Source organism: Panthera pardus, unplaced genomic scaffold (genome assembly GCF_024362965.1).
Source record: "Panthera pardus isolate Hobbes unplaced genomic scaffold, ASM2436296v1 HiC_scaffold_8, whole genome shotgun sequence".
NCBI classification, from domain to species: Eukaryota; Metazoa; Chordata; class Mammalia; order Carnivora; family Felidae; genus Panthera; species Panthera pardus.
Genome location: NW_026527013.1, coordinates 90,488,758 through 90,509,470, shown reverse-complemented (window position 1 = coordinate 90,509,470; position 20,713 = coordinate 90,488,758). Strand labels below are relative to the sequence as shown.

At 38.9% G+C, this 20,713-nt stretch overlaps 1 protein-coding gene across 2 annotated transcripts in view; it reads right to left on the bottom strand.

The window, feature by feature from the left end:
* GRM3 (glutamate metabotropic receptor 3) overlaps positions 1–20,713 on the bottom strand; it is a 219,653-nt gene that overhangs the window by 19,481 nt on the left and 179,459 nt on the right. For both annotated transcript variants that reach the window (XM_019443167.2, XM_053896899.1), the window contains one exon: positions 5,475–6,541. In XM_019443167.2, coding sequence (XP_019298712.1) covers positions 5,475–6,541 — 1,067 coding nt within the window. The remainder of the gene's footprint in view (positions 1–5,474; positions 6,542–20,713) is intronic.

Below are 20,713 nucleotides of genomic sequence, written 5' to 3'. Positions count from 1 at the left end.
GTAATGCTGATCTTGCCATCCACTTTAGGGTTCGGGGGCTCAGAAACATCGGACCTTTGTTAGATTGAGCTGAAAGTAGCTGCTTGCATGCTTAAAGCTAAAAGCAAATGTGCCTTACTTACTAGCATGGACTTACTCTCTTCCTCCCTGCTGATTCCTCCCTTATTCTCCAACCCTGATTTTAGCTCCTTTGAAGAGAACAGTACTTATGATAGGACCAAAATCTCCCCATCCCCAAGGGTGGCTGAAGTCACACAGACACCAGACCCAGCATGCAGGGAAACTTGAGAGAGGAAAAAACTCAATTTTTTATGCTCTGTTGGTTATAGACGACCATTTCACCATCCTATCCAGACCTGCTAGGGGGACGGCAGGGCTTGGACTATGATGAGGCAAGGAAGGCACTTCTTGAGATGCAATTTTAAGGGAGCATCAAAAACTCAGTGACTAAGGCAAATCATATTTTATTGGAATATGTTTTGAAAATAAAAATGAATGCTGAAAACCTATGATGAACACACTGTCAACATTTTAAATAAGGATAGGATTGCTAACAGTGCTGTACCATGACATATTCAGTCTTAAGGCAAATCCTGATCCAAAGACTGCTTACGCACGGGTCAGCTAGCCCACTTTGCATTGTCTAGTGAAAACTGGGCCTTCGGGCACCTACATAAATGCTGACACTCTGGCTACAGTGATGGCTGTACTAAAGTCCTTTGTATCTGAATCAGGAGTCTTGGGTCGTCTGCCAGCATCCCTGAACACGTGGCAGTTTAACTTGTTAGATGGCAAGATGGGTAAAAACCTTTGACGGTTCTCGAAGTTTCCATCTCCATTGCTAATATTCTACCATCTTACTGGAACATCTATGACAGCCACCTAACTGGCCTCCCCTCTTCTGCCTTTGTCTTTAAGTCAGTGTCTTCAGCAGCTTAATTTTCCCCACTACAATGTGAGATCATAAAATAGGAGATCATTAAATTCCTCTGCTTAAAATATTTCAATGGCTTCTTTTTCCACATAGACTGAAATCTAAAAGTTTGCTATGGCCTATAAAGTCCTACATGATCTAGCTTCCCTGCCCACCTTGCATATAAAATCTCTCTTCCATCTACTCATTAAACTATAGCTGTATATACCTTTCTTTTCTGAGACTTTGCTTTTTTTGGCCTAGGTGTGTTCATACTTGCTGTTTTTTTGACTAGCACATAAAATCCCCATGGCTAGCTCCTTCCCATCCTTTAGTGGAGTATTACGAAATAGACACCAGCAGGAGTGGCAAACAGTTTTGAAAGAATTTGAGATTTGGTATTTTTTTAATCTTCAAAAGAGTCAACATGGGTAAATCAGAATTTCTTTGTAAGTGTTAAAACCTTGTCAGAATTCTAGAGTGACCTCCAAAGTCTCTGCCTACAGTGGGTAAAGTGCTTCCTCTGCACCATGCCCCTTAAAATCCATTTTCTTGATACTCAGAGTACTGTCCTTTGCTTAGCAACATCTCTACTACCTGGGAGCTTGCCAGAAACCCAGAATCTTGCCCCCCCCCCGATTTTCTTACTGGGTCAGAATCTTTTATCTTAGCAAGGTGCCCAGATGAGCTGTACTCACACTGAAGTTCGAGAAGCACTGCATTGGCATCACCCCCTTGTCCTCCCATCACAGCACTTAAACCACAGCATGAGTTACCCTGTATTTTCATCCGTTCATTATTTACTCTCCATCTGTATCCTTCCCTCACTTGCACTAGATGGTAAGTTATAAAAGAGAGAGATGTGTCTGTGTTGACAGCTGTATCTCCAAGGTCCATAATAAGTGCTCAAATATTTTTGGAAGACATAAATGAACAAAACATTCAGGAATTACTATTAATTCCCTTATGGATAACTTTATATCCAAACATGACCTAATCTTTATTTATACCATGTAAGCTAAGATTGGCCCCCTGATGGCTTAATGTTTGAGTCTTACACTATCTTGTGATACAGAAAGAGATGGCCTGAAAATTTATCAAAGATCCTTTGAATTTTTGGATTCTTACCCAAGTTCTTGCCTGCTAGGTCTTGGATGCTTGTAATAGCTTCAATTAGTTTTGCTTGTTCTATGCTCCACTCTTTCAAACCCATCCTCCATATTAAAAACAGAGAAGTCCGTAGTGTAATATGAAAGGCATTGATTTGCATCTGAAGAACTTGTCCTACTGTTTCTTAACTGTGTCACCTGGGAAGTCAATTATCCTCCAAGTTTGTTTACTCATCCTTCCAATGGATAATAACATTTGCCTTTCAGGGTGCTAATGAGGATAAGTGAACTCACGTAAGCAAAACATCTAGAGTAAGTTTCAGAGTTGATCAATAAACGTTAGTTCCTTTTTTTCCCTCTTATGTTTCATCATGTCACTTTTTGCCTGAGCAAACAACCAACCAAAAGAAAGTAAAAATTTAAAAATATCAATTCCTCAAGCCCTTATTCATTATTTAAATGCATTATTTAAATTCATTACTTAAATGAATTCCTCTGCCTGTTAAAAGTTGACCACATGGCCAATTGCCATTAGTTTCTCTCTAGACCCCTCCCCCAAACCCATTTTCTACTTGAGTAAAACCAATATTACCTTTTTTGCTTGGTTCATTTCCTGTCTTGCCTCAAGAACATTCCCCACATGCCCTATATTCTCTAACCACTGTAACTGCAGTTTCCCACCAAGGTACAGTGTGAAATCACACCTCTTGAAATTCTTGGAAAGACCATTCTTACTGATCCAACTCTTCTTTCAAACCTATAGGCATTTAAGAGCTTGTACCACCAATTTAATTATAAACTATTCTGTATTGATTTTGAATTCTTTCATGCTTGTTGATTTTTTTTTTCCCATCTGGGATATAAGCTTTTTGAAGACTAGAAAAGTGCTTTATTTATTTATAATTCACAAGAGGTTGCAAAGTACTGAGTCATAAGCCTTGTTGACTGTTTGGTGGCCAAATTCCTACTAGCTGCCTGTAAATGGATGGGTACTTCCCTAATGCTGCTCATTCTATCTGAACCACCTGGTTTCCCTGTGGGAAATTTTGCACCTCAGTCTTTTGGAATTCCTAAAACAACAGTCTCAAATTCATATGCTTACAGGGTCATGCATATGCACAAGTGAAGGGAGCCAAGTGGAAGCATTCAGGGATTGGTAGCTGTGTGCTCTGTCTAGAGGCATAAACACTAAGGTCCGGCTCAATGTTGCATGCGGGAATTTGGGTCCACGTGTTTTACTTTGTTAAGAGAAACCAAGAATCTGGATATTTCTGTAAAATTCCTCAATTTTCTAATTTTGACAAATATTTCAAAAAATTTCAAAAATAGTGAAGGCCACACTAAAGACATCTGTGAGACACTAAGAGCATATGATTGATTTAAGCAGTCGTTTTCAGTCTTGGCTGCAAATTAGTCACTTGGGGGACTTTGAAAAATCCAGATGTCCAGGCCATGGCCCAGGCCAATTAAATCAGAATCCTTGTGTCTGTGCCCCATGTATCAATATGTTTTTTTCAAAGCTACCCAGTTGATTCAATGCACAGTCAAATTTGAAAACCAATGGGTTGGAGGCTCCATTCTACTTTTTCATTTCTTTTGTAAATTTTGCCTTGGTATTATTTGTAAGGGGTATGTGAAGCCTCAGGTTTGGATGCCTTACTTAGCATGGACCTGAAAAAAACACTCCACAACCTCTGCCCTATATGCCTCATGCCATGTGGTGAAGCTTATGGTATCTTCAGTTAATTTCACTTAGTCAATTGATCTCCTATATACTGCTATCATGTTAAGGAAAGAAGTCATTTCTTTTCTGTCTTTTAGAAATAAATGCTAACTCATTCAATAAAATTAAACTTTTATAATGCTATTCATTTATTCTCTGTAGTATTTTCTGTTCTGTTTTCTTATTAGCTTCTTTGAGAATGAATGGTTTCAGATCATATACCCAGGGTAAAATAATATTGTAACTGGTTCACAGTCCCAGTACCCTAAATCATGTCTGCTGAGGATGCTTCCTAAGAACTTAAAAAAATCCGTACAGATCTATAGAAGTGGATGTGCACATAAAGACAAAAGATAGAAGTGGCAGCATTAAAATACATTAACTATAGTTATCCATTTTAATCCCCTCACTAACGGTTCACATTCCCCCATGGCTCATATAATATGACCCTTGATTTTGCTGTTCAGTTCTGATAATTTCTCTACTGACACATTTTCAAAAAATTTTATAGGTAGGCTTAGAATGCCTGACCATTACACCAACATTGAATTTAAGTTCTTTATTTTCCTTGTTCTTCCTTTAGTTTAGTCCATGGTTTCAGTCACATCGTTGTAAATCATTTAAAAGATGAGCTATGTTAAGCTTTGCTAGTCTCTTGATGCCACATTTTAAATAGCTGTGTCTTCTTTTTGAGCTGCAGTGTTCAAGAATTTTGGTAATATAGGAATTGCTGATAAGTAGAAGATTTGGGGATTGTTACAGTCTACAGAAGCACTTTGTGAAATTATGGTGTAACAAGGAAATGCCCCTGGAAAACTTTAATCTATGTCAACTTAAGACATACGGAGAATAAAACCAATTGCCTCAAGTGAAAAAAAAAATCTTATACTCCTTAGAAGATACTAAAATCAGAAATATAAATGCAAAAGTAACTGATTGATGGTTTCAATAATTTGAGAAATTATGGTAGAACGATGAACTCTGTCTTTCAGAAGAGATGGTAATTATATTGATGCCCAAAAATTTGAACTATGCATTGCTAAAGACTTTATGAATACTGACTTAATTAGGTTACTTGGATATATGCAGTAATATTTTTAACTAGTTCAAGGATTTTATATATATATATATATAATCTCATATGTACAAGAACTAAAGTTGTAGGACATGTATAACAAATTCACGTTACATTTTAATCTGTTTTAGAGACATAATGATGCTTATTTGAAGCTTGAGTGAAAGTGTTTAGATCTGATAATGGCTTAATGTTGCAAGTCTATTTTAATTTACAGATTAATCTGTGGTAGCCAGGTTCTCCTGTGTCTTATTTGAATTATTCTCACTAGGTTCTTAGTGGTTTAATTCTTGCCCTCTGGTGAATCACTTTCTAAACTTAAAAGTTTTAGAGGTGTGTGTGTGTGTGTGTGTGTGTGTGTGTGTGTGTGTGTTGCATCTTCCTCCTACTAGATTATAAATTGCTTGAATGACCACATCATTTACATTTATCTTCCTTTCTGTGCCTAGTACAATGCTTTGCACATAGTACTCACTAATTAGATGCTTTTAAAACATATTGAATGAGTTTCCATATATAATATGGTGGTTTATCATGGCATTTACAATTACCTACCTAATTACTGAGATGAAATAAGTCTATTTTAAATCCTACATAACAAAATATTGGCAGGATAAGGGAACAATGAAAAGAAGAAACCATTCAAAGACTTACTCTGTAATCACTTGATGTCACATAAAATATAGGGAGGAAGGCAAGCCAGATGATGCACGTGGTATACATGGTAAAACCAATGAACTTGGCTTCGTTGAAATTTTCTGGGCACTTCCGAGTTTTGAAGGCATACACAGTGCATAAGATCACCAGGACCACATCGTAGGTGAGTGAGATCAACATGCTGGAATCTCTGACATTGCATTTTAAGATGACTGTCTCCCGCTTCTCTGGAAGGGTGTAGCGCCTGGTGCCCGGAGCTTCCAGGATCAGCCACACAGACACCACCACAATTTGCACCAGTATCAGACCCAGGCAGATGAAAACCTGAGAACTCGGGCTGATGAATTTTGGCCTCTGAGCTCCATTCTTTACCCCATCAAAGATGCGGGCAATGCAGTTTGTCTTGGTCAGCAGGGCTGAGTAACAGACAGCAAAGGAGGTCCCCAGCCCTAGTCGACGCAAAGCACAGATGACTGGTGATGGCTTTGCAATGAAGAAGAATGTCATGCAATAGGACAGACCAACCCCAAACAACAAGATGTAGCAGAGCTCCCGGCCTGATGCTTTGACCAAGGGTGTGTTGTTGTGCTTGATGAAAACAGTCACAACTATGCATGTACACATAAAGCCCAGGCAGGCGATGGTCACTGGACCAATGGCCCAGGCATCTTCCCACCTGATGTAGTCCTCGGGGAGATTAAAGCAGGCAGACAGGTCTGCAGTGGGCCACTGCCCGAGGCCGCAGTCCATACAGGTAAACTCGTCAGCCAGGTATTCATAGGGCTCACAAGGGATACAGATCCAGCAGCAGACATCCCCTGGTTGCATGTTCTTCATTTCATTGGGGGCACAGGGGTCACTGCACTGGGAAGTGGGGACCGAGTTCCGGGACCAGTGGATAGAGTCAACATCTAGTGATAAGGTTTCTGCCCAGTGACCAACCTTCAAGTAGGAATACTTGCCACCCACGTACTGGAAATTGAACACGTTGTATCGTCCCATTCCATCTCCGAAAGTGTCAAACTTGACAATGCTATCGGCACCTTTATTTGGGTTGAATGGAGCTGTGACATATAAAGGGAAAGAAAAAAAAGAACACCGTTGAGGCATCTCAGGTGTGATCAATTACTTCCTGTTACACACTTAGGAAAACTGAAATAACAGGGAATAGGGATTCCGAGGCTGAAATAACTTACTACCATTGAATTTACACATTAAAAGCTACTAGAGTACTCATGCATTCATAAATTCACCCACTGAACATTTCTGCATACCTCCTGTGTGCCAAGTGCCAAGGATTAATCATGAGCGTAATACAGAGCCTGCTTTCAAAGGAGCTTATTATGTAACGGGAGCTGGCAAACATGTAGTCATATTCTCTGTGCTGTGTAAATATTCATTTCTTCAAAGAGTTCACACTAGCAATTGGGCAAAGCTTTGTGTCTCATCCTTATTGCTTACTGATGGTGTACAGACCCCAAAATATGAAATGTTTTCATGAAAATATAAAATTAATAGGAAGAATTTTTCTCCAAAAGGAAGGTAAAGTTTTTCACCAGAAGTGTGTGGTTTGCTTCTTTTTTAAACCGCTTTTGTAAACTGAAGTGTAATTGACATGCAATGTTATATTAGTTTCAGGTGAACAATATAATGATTCAACAACCTGTACACTACTTAGCGCTCACTACTAGAAGTGTAGTCACCAGCTGTCATCATACAATGTTACTACAATATTATTGACTCTATTCCCTATGCTCTACCTTGTGTCTCCATGAATTATTCACTTTGTAACTGGAAGTTTGTACCTCTTAATCCCATTTTGTACCTTTAATCCTCATCCCTCATGCATCTCCCCTCTGCAACCACTGGTTCTCTGTATTTAAGAGTCTGGTTTTTGTTTGTTTTGTTTTTAAGATTCCACATACAAGTGAAATCATATGGTATTTGTATTTCTCTGACTTACTTCACCTCACAGAATACCTTCGTGGTCCATCCATGTTGTCACAAATGGCAAAATCTCATTTTGTAAATAGCTGAGTAATATTCCATTGTATATATAAATGCCACATCTTCCTTATCCATTCATATATCAAGGGACACTTGGATTGTTTCCATATCTTGGCTACTGTAAATAATGCTGCAGTAAACATAGGGGTTCATATATCTTTTCGAATTAGTGTTTTTGTTTTTCTTTGGGCAAATACCCAAATAGTGGAATTACTAGATCATATGGTGTTTCTACTTGTAATTTTTTGAGGAACCTCTATAATGTTTTCCATGGTGGCTGCGTACGGTATGCTTTAAAAAAGTTCGTATGATTCAGAAGGAAAAAACAAAAAAATGGAAACCCACCCATAATCCTTTAACCCTAATGTTTTCATGTTTTGAGGCATATTCATGCTATATATAGTATGCTTTCATTCATGTAAACATATGGCCTGGATGCCTTAAAGACACCAGCAGTATCCAGAAGCTAGGTGACAGTGCTTTCAAGTTTGTTCCAAACTGTACAGTGTTAGTAACCCTCGGCCAAATGACCTGCCCTCAAACCTCTTTCTTACAGCTTTCTGCGAGTATTCAAGAACAGCAGATCTCTGAGTATCTATGTTTCCTCTCTTCTGGCTATGTGTTCATCATGTTTCTCTTGCCAAGGTCTCCTCCCACTCCGATCAGCCATTTTTATGCCACCTGCTTTGGTCTCCTGCGTGCCTACTATTTCACACTGCCGCCCTTTATTTCATTGGATGTAGAAGAATATTGCTGATATCTACTGATGGACAAACTCCACTAGTTAGGATAGGCTTGTCTGTGTTGGTAAACAGACGCAAAATTGTTCAATGGCTCAAACACAATGGAAGTTTACTTCTCTCTCATGAGATCATCTAAGGTGTTGGTTGGTGGGTGTCTCTCCTCCACACGGTGAGTTGGAAACCCAGGTTAACTTGCACCTTGAGGCTGTGCCAATTTGCTGGGTCTCCTCCTCATCAGTATCCATCCGGTGGAAGGAGAGAATGTGAAGTAGGTATACCTGCTTCTTTTTCTTTTTAATATTTATCTTTGAGAGAGGGGGTGGGGAGAGAGAGAGGGAGCATACAAGCAGAGGAGGAGCAGAGAGGGGAGGAGAGAGAGAGAATCCCAAGCAGGCTCTGCAGTCAGTGCAGAGCCCAACTGGGGGCTTGAACTCACCAACCATGAGATCATGACCTGAGCCGAAATCAAGAGTCCGACACTTACCTGACTGAGTCACCCAGGCGCCCCTACTTGCTTCTTAAAGGTGTAAACCTGGGAGTGGCGCAAATTTCCATTTACACTTCATTCATTAGAAATTAGTTCTAGGGCTACACCCCGTGTCAAGAGGGGCCGAGAAATACAGTTTAGCTAATGAGTGCACTACAGCCCTGCTGCGGAAGGAGAAAATGGAATTTAGCGGGCACTGCACTCTTGCTCCGCAGGTGTCTTCGGTCTTTGTAGCCTTCTCCCTGAACTACACTCCACCTTCTCTGGGACTCATGTTGTTCCAGCCAATGGGAACACCTTACCCTTATTGGGTGAGATGTCTGATGAAGACGAGTCCCTCATTGAGTCACTTGGGTCGTTGGTGAAAGAAAACGCTACAATTTACCAAGTAATCTTCTCCTGCTTAGGGCTCACAGGGGCCCCTGGGGGCCTGGGTTGGGGGGTTTCCAGTAATGTTCCATCCAGATCACATATAAAATCTGTTAGCGAGCGTAGTCCAATATGCCAAATTTATTCCTCATTTATGATTTTTTTTCTCTTAATGATTTTGTCCTCTCACCTGCAGTTCAACTTTACTAACCCTTCCCTAGTTTTCTGCCACATTCCACAAACCCATCACACATGGCTGTGTGTGTCTGTACTCTCGTGGAGCGGCTTCAAGCTTACAGTGAGGCAGAATGATGTGACAGATGAGGGCACATCTGGGATTTAGAAGGTTTATGTGTGATTCTCATCTCTGTCTTTTAATAGTTGTATGTCTTTAGCCAAATTAACCTTTCTGACTCCACTCCTTAATCTGAAAATAGTAAATTAAAATTATAAACAAAGTAATATAAAAATATAGAATAAATTGATTATTTTTCTCTGATTTTTAGCACTCGCCAGATACGAAATTGTATGATAATCAACTCCATTATTTGTTTTTTCCTTGATCTCTTTCCACAATGGTACACTGTTTTTGTATTGATACAGCTGTAGACTGTGCTTTAATATCTGTTGGGACAAGTGAAAATAGGAGTTGAAAGGCTTATTTTTTTTATATTTTTATATTTTTAGGAGTAGGAGTCAATATTAGAATTCTTATGTTACATAAAACGAACCATGTTTAGTCTCTGCTTATAAAAATTCCCTAAATTTTTAGGGAATCCATTCACATGTCACAAGTAAGTAAAATGTTGAATATTTTAACACATTTTACATCAAATATAACAACCTCAGATGTGTTACTAACTTTTTTACTTTTGCCTATGCAGTCAATCTCCACCAATGTTCAGTTGTTGTTAGATTGCAAATCTGGAAAAGTTTGTAAAATGAATATGTTTAATATTCTTATTTAAAATTCTTCATTATTTTCACAAATATTTTTAAATTTCTTAAAAGTGACATATTTGGTAGATGATAAAACTGATGATTTGGTGTGTTCTGAGTTGGAAAGGGTTATTAATAAGACTGTTGGCCTGTGAGCTAACAGGATAAAAACCAAAGATGTAAAACATTGCTCTTACAAATCTTTTCTGGAAAGGAGCCAATAGCATCAACTGAATTTGGGGCAGACTGTTGCCTAGCTGAGGTTAACAGAATTAATAACACATCTGACGTTCTTGCCTTTGATGTAAAACGTGTTAAAATATTCAAGATTTTACTTATTGGTAACATATGACAGGAGTCTCTAAAATTTTGGAAGATTTGTAAGCATAGAATAAACAAACTGAGTTTAATGTTAACGTAAGAATTCTGATATTGCTTCCTTCTCCTGAGGCTAGAGTAATAACATTTCCATTCCCATGTTTTTTCTTAATTGTTTGAAAATGTTGACCATTAATACATTTTTAAAAGATCATAAATAAGTACTTTAGCTCTTACTTTTACGGACTGTTGCTGTTATTTATCACGAGGCTATTTGAAAGCAGAGGGGCAGAATCTATTTAGGCTTTCAGCAGCTCTTTCCTCCCTACCTTTCTATTCTGAAAGATTTCAAACCTACAGAAATGTTGAGAATATACTAAAAACCACACCATTGGGACCACCTACAGTTAACTAGTTGTTAATATTTTGTCATATTTGTTTTACTGTGTTTCTTTTTTGCTAAAATATTTTGCTATTAAAATTATTTAAAAATGAAATATCTATACTGAAGTATTTGTAGAGCATGAGTTGGCAAACTATAACCCATGGGCTAAATTCTGCCTGTTACCTATTTTATAAATAAAGTTTTATGAGAACACAACCATGCTCATTTGTTAACATATTATCTATGGCTGCTTTCCCACTACAACAGTAGAGATGAATAGATGAACTAGACATTGTATGACCCCCAAATATTTACTATATGATGAATTTCATAAAAGCCACATAAACTTTCATTCCATAAAGAGCTGGCATCAAAATACATAGAGCAAAAGGAAACCACACACAGAAATGTGGAGCATAAAGTTTGGTAGTAAAGTTAAATATTTGCATATCTATTACCCAGAAATCACACTCTTGCACATGTAACCTAGAGAAATTCTTGCACATATGATCCAAAACCACACAGATGAATGTTACTGGTACTGTTTACAAGGGAAACACAAGTAGAAACAACTCCAATTTCCAACAGCACCAAAAGGAAATTTTGTGTATTATTCACAATATTCTGTTGTGCCACAAAAGTAACAACAGCTATGAGAAAGAAGATGGATGTGTTTTAGAAACAATATTGTGGGACAAGACTATATGATTTTACTTTTATGAACAACTGAGGTGAACAAAACTGAACATACCATTTGGGGATACATACAGGAGTGATAAACTCTTAAGAAAAAGCAAATGAATGATAAAGACACAATCAGGATAATGCGCATTGGCTGAGGAGGAGATATGTAGAAGGATGGGACAGGGATTTATAAAATGATTATTTAGATTTATTTAGATTTATAAAATGATTATTTTATTGTTGTGCTTCATAAATTGAATTGGGTTCAGCATATTCTTTGGTTTTGCATTTCATAATGAAAATATTTAAAAATTAAAATGTGAGAATATGCTATTCCAGACACAAAGAAAATGTATTCATTAATCTTGTCATTCTAGGGGACTAATATCTCAAGTGCTTATTTCTCCTGATGATCACGTTTGGGGACTGAGCACGTAGTTATAATCAATTGCTCCTGTTGATGTAATGAATTACTAAGAGATTTGCTAAGATGTATTAGAAAATATAAATAACTTAAATATTCAAATTATAATCAGAAAAAGGCCACTTCATTTAAATGACACCACACAATGAAAAAGTAAGGATACACTTAACAAAACATGTGAAAGCGCAACTTACTTTAGATGCATTTTGGATCTAACCTCAAGAACTGTTAGATCAGAAATTTATGTTGCTTTACATGACGAAATTTGTGATAATTTGTTACAAGGGTAGTAGAAAACTAATACACACATTAGAACTATTTCGCATTTGTGTACGTATTCTGTTAATGAGTCTCCAGAGAAGCCTCATGGCACTGCTGGTGGGTAGATAAATGGGTGTACCTCCAATAGAGGGCACCCGGACACAGATTTTCGAAATCACAAATGCTTGCAACTTTTGACCCAGCATCTCCAAGTTGTGGGATGTATCCTACATATACATTTGCATATGTGTCAAATGATGTTTTCACAATGTTATTTCAGAATTGTTTATAATAGAAAAACATTGGAAATGATCAATAATGAAAAAATGGAACAGTATATAGCTATGAAAAGAAATGAGGAATCGTTCTACGTGCCACATGGTATGGAGATATAAAAAATTTTAAAATCACACCATTAGATGTAAAAAAAACCAACAAGGTATAATGTGGTACATATATTGTAATACTTAATATGCTATCTTTTAAAAAAATTTTGTTTTATTTTTGGGAGAGAGAGAGATAAAGTGTGAATTGGGGAGGGGCAGAGAGAGAGAGGGAGACCCAAAATCCGAAGCAGGATCCAGGCTCTGAGCTGTCGGCACAGAGCCTGAGGCGGGGCTCGAACCCACGAACCGTGAGATCATGACCTGAGCTGAAGTCAGATGCTTAACCGACTGAGCCATCCAGGTGCCCCTTAATATGCTATCTTTTATGTAGATGGAAAAATAGAAGACTCTTCATTTTCTTTTATGTACATAAAGGAACTCTGGAGAGATAAGCGAGGACATGGTTATCAATGGACAGGAAATCAGAAAAGAGCAGATGTTTGACAAAGATGGGAGAGAAAATTTTACTGAATTCTTTGATGTACTTTTTGCATTTTCAGGCATGGAAATGTGTTACCTATTAAAAATATAATATGAAAAGGAAAGTATAAATTGACATTTGAGTAAACTTCTAACCTGAGAGACTAAAACAACCAGAAAAAGAAACTTGGAGTATATAAAGGCAGCACAAGGGGCAAGAGGCAAATGCTTTAAAGCAATAACGTGCTGAGAGAGACAAGAAAAGATGCTGCATCTATCAGGCACAGCATGGTCTTAAAAAGGAAAATTCAGAGAATAAGAATGAGCTTTTGGAGTGAAATAGCAGAAGTAGAAATTCATAAAAATTGAAAGGTATATTTGAGAAAACTCTCCAAGTTTGATAAAAATACTGAGAATGAGAGTAGAAAATATAACAGGAAAGCTAGAGAATACTCTGTGGAATTTCAACATTTAATCAACAGGAGTTCCAGAAAGACAGAGGGAGGACATTATCAAAAGAGTCAGAGTGATTGTGGAGAATGCATGTGGCTGGAAAAGCAAGAGACAGTTGTTCTTTCTTATAAGCCTATTGAATTTGTGTAAAAATTATGTACGTGTATTATTTTGATAAAAACAAAGAAGCTATAAAGTTAAAAAAAGTAGAAAGAATAACTGAGCAAGGTCAGGTACAATAGCTTGCAAAGGAAATTATGGAAATGATATTCTGTCAGTATTATAACAAGTGCTTGATAAGAGGGTGGTGAACGAGTACTTTGGGTGAAATTTTGTTTTTTAATACCAGTTTACCTTTCACTAAATTTGTTAAGTATGTAGCAAAGTACGGTCTAGGGTCTAAATCATTTGAATACATACAATATGTGGAAGTATTTCAAATAAATACATCATAAATTCTAAACAAAGATCCACTGCCAGCAGAAGTGGCCTGGTAGTTTGGAATATAGGGTTGCTGTGTCTGTATTCCAGTTCAAAGACTAAAAGGAGAATCTAGAAGAAAAAGGTGACCTACGTCTGTCAAATATTCCACAAGGGAGAACAGTCCTCTTTCCGAGGTTTTTCCAAACATGACTGGCCTGGGTAGTGAGGGGGCAGGTAGGTAAACTGGGCTCCTTCTCAGATGTCGCTGGAGCGACTTCAATGACAGAGCAGCTGGTAGCTCTAGGGTACTGATCTCATTGCCTTCTCGATGCATTTAAAGTTGCATCTAAGTCCAATGGCTCATCTGGGAAATAAAGCCAGTGAATCAGAATCGTGGAGATCAGCCGTATAGTTCTTTGGTGTGAGGAAACTCTCCAGAGTTTTCTGTTTCGAAAGTAGAATCCCACCCAGGGAACAGACGTTGTTAGAATTGGAAAAGTCAATCCATTTGTTGTTGCTGAAGCACGAAAGAACCCAAACTAAAGGAGGGAAAAAGAACTGGGAAGATGGCAGAATTCTTTTTCAGAAAGATTTATAACCTCTAAAATCTAATTTCAAGTCCCTCACTATCTAGATGCTTAAATCCAGGTCCTGACTTTTCAGAAGGAGCCTAATGTGACCTCAAGTTGGGAGAATGACTTCTCCTTTCAGCTCATTATCCAATTAGTTTTGACCCCAGTTTTTAATGGATTTTTTTTTTTTTGAGAAGTTTAGGACCAAGGTGACCAGCCCTCCTAGGGCCCATTTGGTAGAGATGAGGCAAGCCCATGCCTTAAAAATATCATAGGTCAATGGCAGGAGACAATTAAATCAGTTCTTTATTTTTTCCTCTCAGACAGAAGTCCAATTAAGGTAAGACAATAATGTGGTTCTTAACAGGCTTTCAGTAATGGGAATATTACTGCCACGGCCTGGGTTCACATTCATAAATACTAATGAAGATTGCAAAAGCTACTAAGAGCAACATGGCTCCAATTTTACAACATTTTACAGCCAAGAAATCGCTGAGGTTTCGGTGAGCTAATTTGATGAATTGTAATAAAGACATACATGAGACAACAGAAAATGGCATCGCCCTTGAAAGACCTTTTTGGAGGTCGAGAGGTAAAGAAATCAAAATCCTTTGCCTAGAGCAAGCAATCATTTACAAACACACACCGGGAAGATAGGAAAGAATACGAATGAATCCTTGGCTATCAGTAATTAATTTACCTACTGACTGGGAATAAAATTGGTGATGCATTTCTCATGGATATTTATCAGCAGAACCTAGCTGCTGGGGCAAAGCACCAGTCTAAGGTGCTCAGTCTCAGATGAAAAATGCTAAGTACCTATGGTACACAGTGAAAGTGAGTGTTCAAGAAAAGCCACTGAAAGAACATGTTTCTGTTTGTTTTGTTTTTTTGTTTTTTTGTTTTTGTTTTTTTAGGTTGTTAAGACTTTTGAAAAGGACTCTCTTCAGTCCTCTTGAAAAGTTAGCATGGCTTATGCTTCTAATGCTTCATTACACATTATGCTGGTTTCCCTGTCTCTATTCAACATGTTATTGCTGACGTTTTCAGCACTTAAGACAGCTCAGCCAGGATCAAGCTATTCTCAGAGTAAGAATGAGGAATGGGGTGGGGAGTGGGGGGGGAGGCACAGTGAGGGAAAATTAGTGCGATTCTAGTCCCTTTCCTTCCCAATTCAGAGATCGGGCTCAGGGCAGCCTCTGCTTGTTTGTTGATTTTAGCCCGAAGTCTCATGGTGGCCCCCAACCTTCATTAGTGATCTCTCTAACGTGAGCTAGTGCTATTACTTGTCGTTTTCTACCCTCCTTTCCCCCACTCCAACCCTCCCTGTTACATGATCTACTGCTTTTCTCACAGACCCTAAGTTGAACATTTAGATTTTCTAAAAAAAATAGTTTTCTTTTTTAAAGTAGGCTTCATGTCTAATGCGGAGCCCAATGTCGGGCTTGAATTCAACATCCTGGGATCAAGTTCTGAGCTGAGATGAAGAGGTGGACGCTTAACCGACTGAGCCACCCAGGCACCCCTAGATTTTCTAGAACTTTTAATTGAACTCTCTATATAGAAGAAGTGCAAAAATAACTGAATCATCACAACGTGAAGATATACATGTAATACTGTGGCTGTTAAGAAATAGAACATTCCCAGGGCGCCTGGGTGGCGCAGTCAGTTAAGCGTCCGACTTCAGCCAGGTCACGATCTCGCGGTCGGTGAGTTCGAGCCCCGCGTCAGGCTCTGGGCTGATGGCTCGGAGCCTGGAGCCTGTTCCCGATTCTGTGTCTCCCTCTCTCTCTGCCCCTCCCCTGTTCATGCTCTGTCTCTCTCTGTCCCAAAAATAAATAAAAAACGTTGAAAAAAAAAATTAAAAAAAAATAAAAAAAAGAAATAGAACATTCCCGGACCCCTCATTGCTATTCGTTCTTCCCAAAGGTAACCACCATCATACCTTTCAGAACAAGGAATTAGTTTTGCCTGATGTTAAAGGTCATACTAATGTAATCATAAAGTGGATATTGTTTTGTGGTATTTTTTGCTTAAAATTAAGTTTGGTGAGATTCATTCAGGTAGTTATGAGAAGCTACAGTTGGTTCATTTTTATTAAAGCATAATATTATATGGATGTGCTATATTTATTTAACCACACTTCTGTTGATGGGCATTTCTTTTTTTTTTTTTTTTCCTCTTCTTTTCATTATGTCTTTAGCTTATATAAATAATGCTATGTCTTTAACTGGGTTGTCCCAGAGCAGACCCCAAGACCCTCCAGCAGACATGAGTTCAAATAGTTGATGTGGCGTTTTAGGGGGGAGTAGGGAAAGAATCTAACACAGAGTGCATCAGTGAGTGCCAGGGGATCTCATTCACACCGGAGTCCTTTGGGAAACAGCACAGAACTGGAGTAGAGACGTAAGACCTCAGCTTATTCTCTAGCTGGGTGGGACGGCTCTTGTCTGTCATCGGTTGGCAGCTGTTCCTGGGGTGGTAGCTTCACGGCACTTTTCATCTGCACAGGCAGGGCATGCTTCCGTGACTGGGAAGTCTCCCTGGCAGAGTCACAGATGCTTATACTAAGAAGCCAGTGGCATATATGAGAACAGCAAGTGCTAAGCGGTGTGGGCAAGACACTGAGAGCATCTCCTACATGCTGCTGTGGCTGTTTCTATACACACAGCATTTCTCTTACAGGTGTGTGTGGGTACGAGTGTATAGACGTATGCACATGCGTACAGTGGTGAAGTGTATGTGTACAAGTACATATATGTACGTCTATGTACATAGTAGTGAAGTGTGTGTGTATATATATATACACATATATATTTGTACATAGTAATGAAGTGTTTATGAATGGGTATAAGTATACATGCATATGTATACAGCAATGAAGTATGTGTACATGGGCTTATATGTATGGATATGTACACAGCTGTGAAGTATGTGTATGTGGGGAAGCAACGGTGCATATATGTATGTATATGTACAGTCGTGAAGTGTGTGTGTATAAGTGTATGTATGCATGTATACATACAGTAAAGTATGTGTGTACAAGTATACATATGTGTGTATATGTATACAGTGATGAACGTGCACAAGTGCATGTATGTATTGGTATGCGTAGGGCAGTGAAGGGTCTGTGTACAAGGGCTCGTGCGTTTGAGTCTGTACGTGGCAGTGAAGTGTGCGTACAAGTGCGTGTATGTACATCGAAGCACGACTTTGTGAAACTGCTACGTGTGTGAGTGCCATCGGCTTCACTTCCTTGATGCTACTGCCTTTGAGTTTTAGCCGTTCTGGCAGGAGTCTGGTGCTATCTTGAACGCTGCCATCAGGCTACCAGCTCTTCCTCTGTGAGGACAGTCATGACATGTGATGTACAGTGTCCTGTACATGTAACTGGAAGGAAACCGAGTACAACATATTAGAGAAGTAGCCGTTGTGTGTCCATATCTTCACTAGATCCTAAGCCTCTCTAAGCCAAAGACAGCGTGTCTCAGTCACCGCCGTACCCTCATCCCTAAGGCAATGCGGGGCACGTGGCACGCACTCCCTGTTTCCTAAACTGATGATTACACCTATTAGACTGAACAGAATCATCTTAAGAACTTAAAAACCACATCAAGGTCTGAGCCGTACCAGAGATCCGTTAATATCAATCTTAGAAAATAGGCTTTTGCACTTGTACTTTGACGGTTCACTCTATCACTTTGCCACCGAGGTTAAAAACCACAGGTCTAGGCCAGAGATTCCCAACGAGGGTGATTTTGGTCCCAGGAAATATGCGGCAACGTCTGGAGCCATTTTTGGTTGTCATGACTCAGGGCGTGGGCTGCCCCTGGCGCGCAGCGGGTACTGGCCTCCCCTCGGGTACTGCAAACCCGTCTTCCTTGCTCAGAACACACCCGCCCGACAAACGGTTATCCAGCCACAGATGTCAACACCACCAAGAGGGAGAAATCCTCATCGAGGGTAATACATGTTGGAACTTCTAGAGGCAATCTGATAATGTCCGACTCGTTGCTGAACCGAAACCCCCCGCGCCAGATGAATTCTTTATGGAGTTATGAAATGGAGTTTACTGTCACCTAGCTTTTTTTCTCCCAACAGACAGTTCCCGTTACATGCGTCCTTCAATTCTCTTTCAAAGTCCTCTCCTTTGGACATATAACTTTACTGAACCTGTCCCCACTATATCCCCGCCTCCGCCACAGACCCGATTTCATACACATCTCCTTGCTTTTCCTTTTATCCCTTTTTTGAAAAACTAGTCAACTCAGCTGGATGCCTCCTGGCCGTCAATCACCTCCTAGGAAAGAAGCCATTGCTTGCACGTGGTGGGGGTAGGTGTCATATACTCTTTGAGAGCAGACTCAAAACAAGAATTGGTGTTAGTGGGGAGAACTAAGTAGGGTCTGTGGGAATTTTCTCCTACTTAATGTGACATCCCCAGCACAAACCAAAGCAGCCAACAATTCTGGAGCTTTGCAACATTCATCAAAGGTTTTCAATTTTCTGAAAAGAAACTGTGACTTCTGAGGACAAATTTTATCTGTCCTCAGGTTTTTAATGTGACTACATCGAGTAGTAGAGCACATATTTAAAAAAAAAAAAAAAAGAAAGAAAAAAGAAAAAAAAGGTTTTTCTCTCAAAGTTGGATAGATATACATATCCATCCACGACTTTTAAAAAAAAGAAGGCATACGTTCCCCCTTGTTTTGCCCTGAATCACTTCTGCCCTGCAATGTGAAGGATCTAAATGCTGCAGAACCATGAAACATGATACGGATGGAAGGTAAAAATGGCTGAGAAAACCCCATCAGAGAACTTCTAGAAAGTCAGCAGAGCAAACTATTAAAAAGGCACACTTGAAAAATAACAGAGCTAATACTCTGAAGAACCTGATCACAGTGAGAAAGCTTAATAAAATGAACTTTCCATTTTTAAGCAAACAACATGATACTTTATACAAAAAGCGGAACAGCAGAAATTTTATTCAGCCTTCAAGGATGAACTTTCCAAAGATGAGCCCAGCAGCTTAGCACGAGGTGACTGAAATTTCTCTGGATGAGGCATATTAATTTCTATGCTCTTGCCTTATGCATGCATGGGCATGCATCTGGCTCTCGGTGGAGTCTCATGGGAAGAAAATACAAGGGAAAAGAAATGACTGCTCCTCCCAGCATGCAGGTCTATTGTTAGCTTGTCAGGTTTTTCCTAAACCACCGTAGCATATACACAGCCCGGTCTTCTGTTGTCACGAGAGGGGCTGCGTTTTTGAGCTACAAGATGTGAAGTGCACATCCCTACCTTGTTAACGAAATTCCAAACTCACGTCATCCCGAAAGGGTTTCTGTTCCACGGGAAATAATTAAGCTGGCAAATTTGAAAGTAATGACAAAATTCTCCCTTTCAGTTTGTGCCATAATTTCTATTTTGAATTATTGTAAAAATAAGGGTCCCAAGGGTGTTCTAAATCTGGTTACCTTGTGCCTTCTTAGAAAATACTCCTAAAAATTGACCAACCTCAGAAATCATATTAGCTCATATAGATCTTATTGCCATTCCTTCCAATTACGTGAAATTCATAAGGTAGACAAAATGAACTGGGTGATAGATAAACATATCCCTTTAAACATAATGGTTGTATGTATTAGATATACTTATATATAATATGTACTTACATACTCTATAACACATATAACATGTTTATAATATATGTCTTAATATATTAATTATATACTAGTTATGCTTAAGGAATATATTAGGATTGTATCACCAAATTAACTGTTATAAAATCATAGATTTTATATTTATGTTTACATTTATACTTCTCTTGCTTAAATTCGCACATTTCCCATATGGTATTTTTACTGAAAAAACAGGGATAGGGCATTGTTAACATCCAAGACTTTACCCAGAGTCATCCTTCAAATCACTGGAGAAAATGCTATTTTCATATCAGCATCCAAGCAGGTATGCAACATGAGGTTGACAAGAGAACCTTGGGGCTGTTCCACTTCCTCTTCCTCTTTCTTTTTTTGCGCAGCAATCTTCTTGTTCCCAATACCCAAGTTTCCCATGTAGCCCGCAGCAAAACCAATTCCCAGCAAAGTTTTAGATTATGTGGATGTTAAGCCTTTCAGGGATATTCATATTGAAAGAGACTGCTGAAGGACAATATGAAAGGCTATCTTGGATTAATTATTGATAATGGAATCTGATAGCTCAGTGGAGTAAGAAGTTTGGGCAGAAGGTCTGTCCAGTTTTCCTGAAATAATACCATTTGGAGAAAGGGTAATGCTTTTTGTTCTTGGGTCATGTTTGAGCCTTAGCCCTCTCCTCCTTAATTTCCATTCTTTCCCCAAATACTT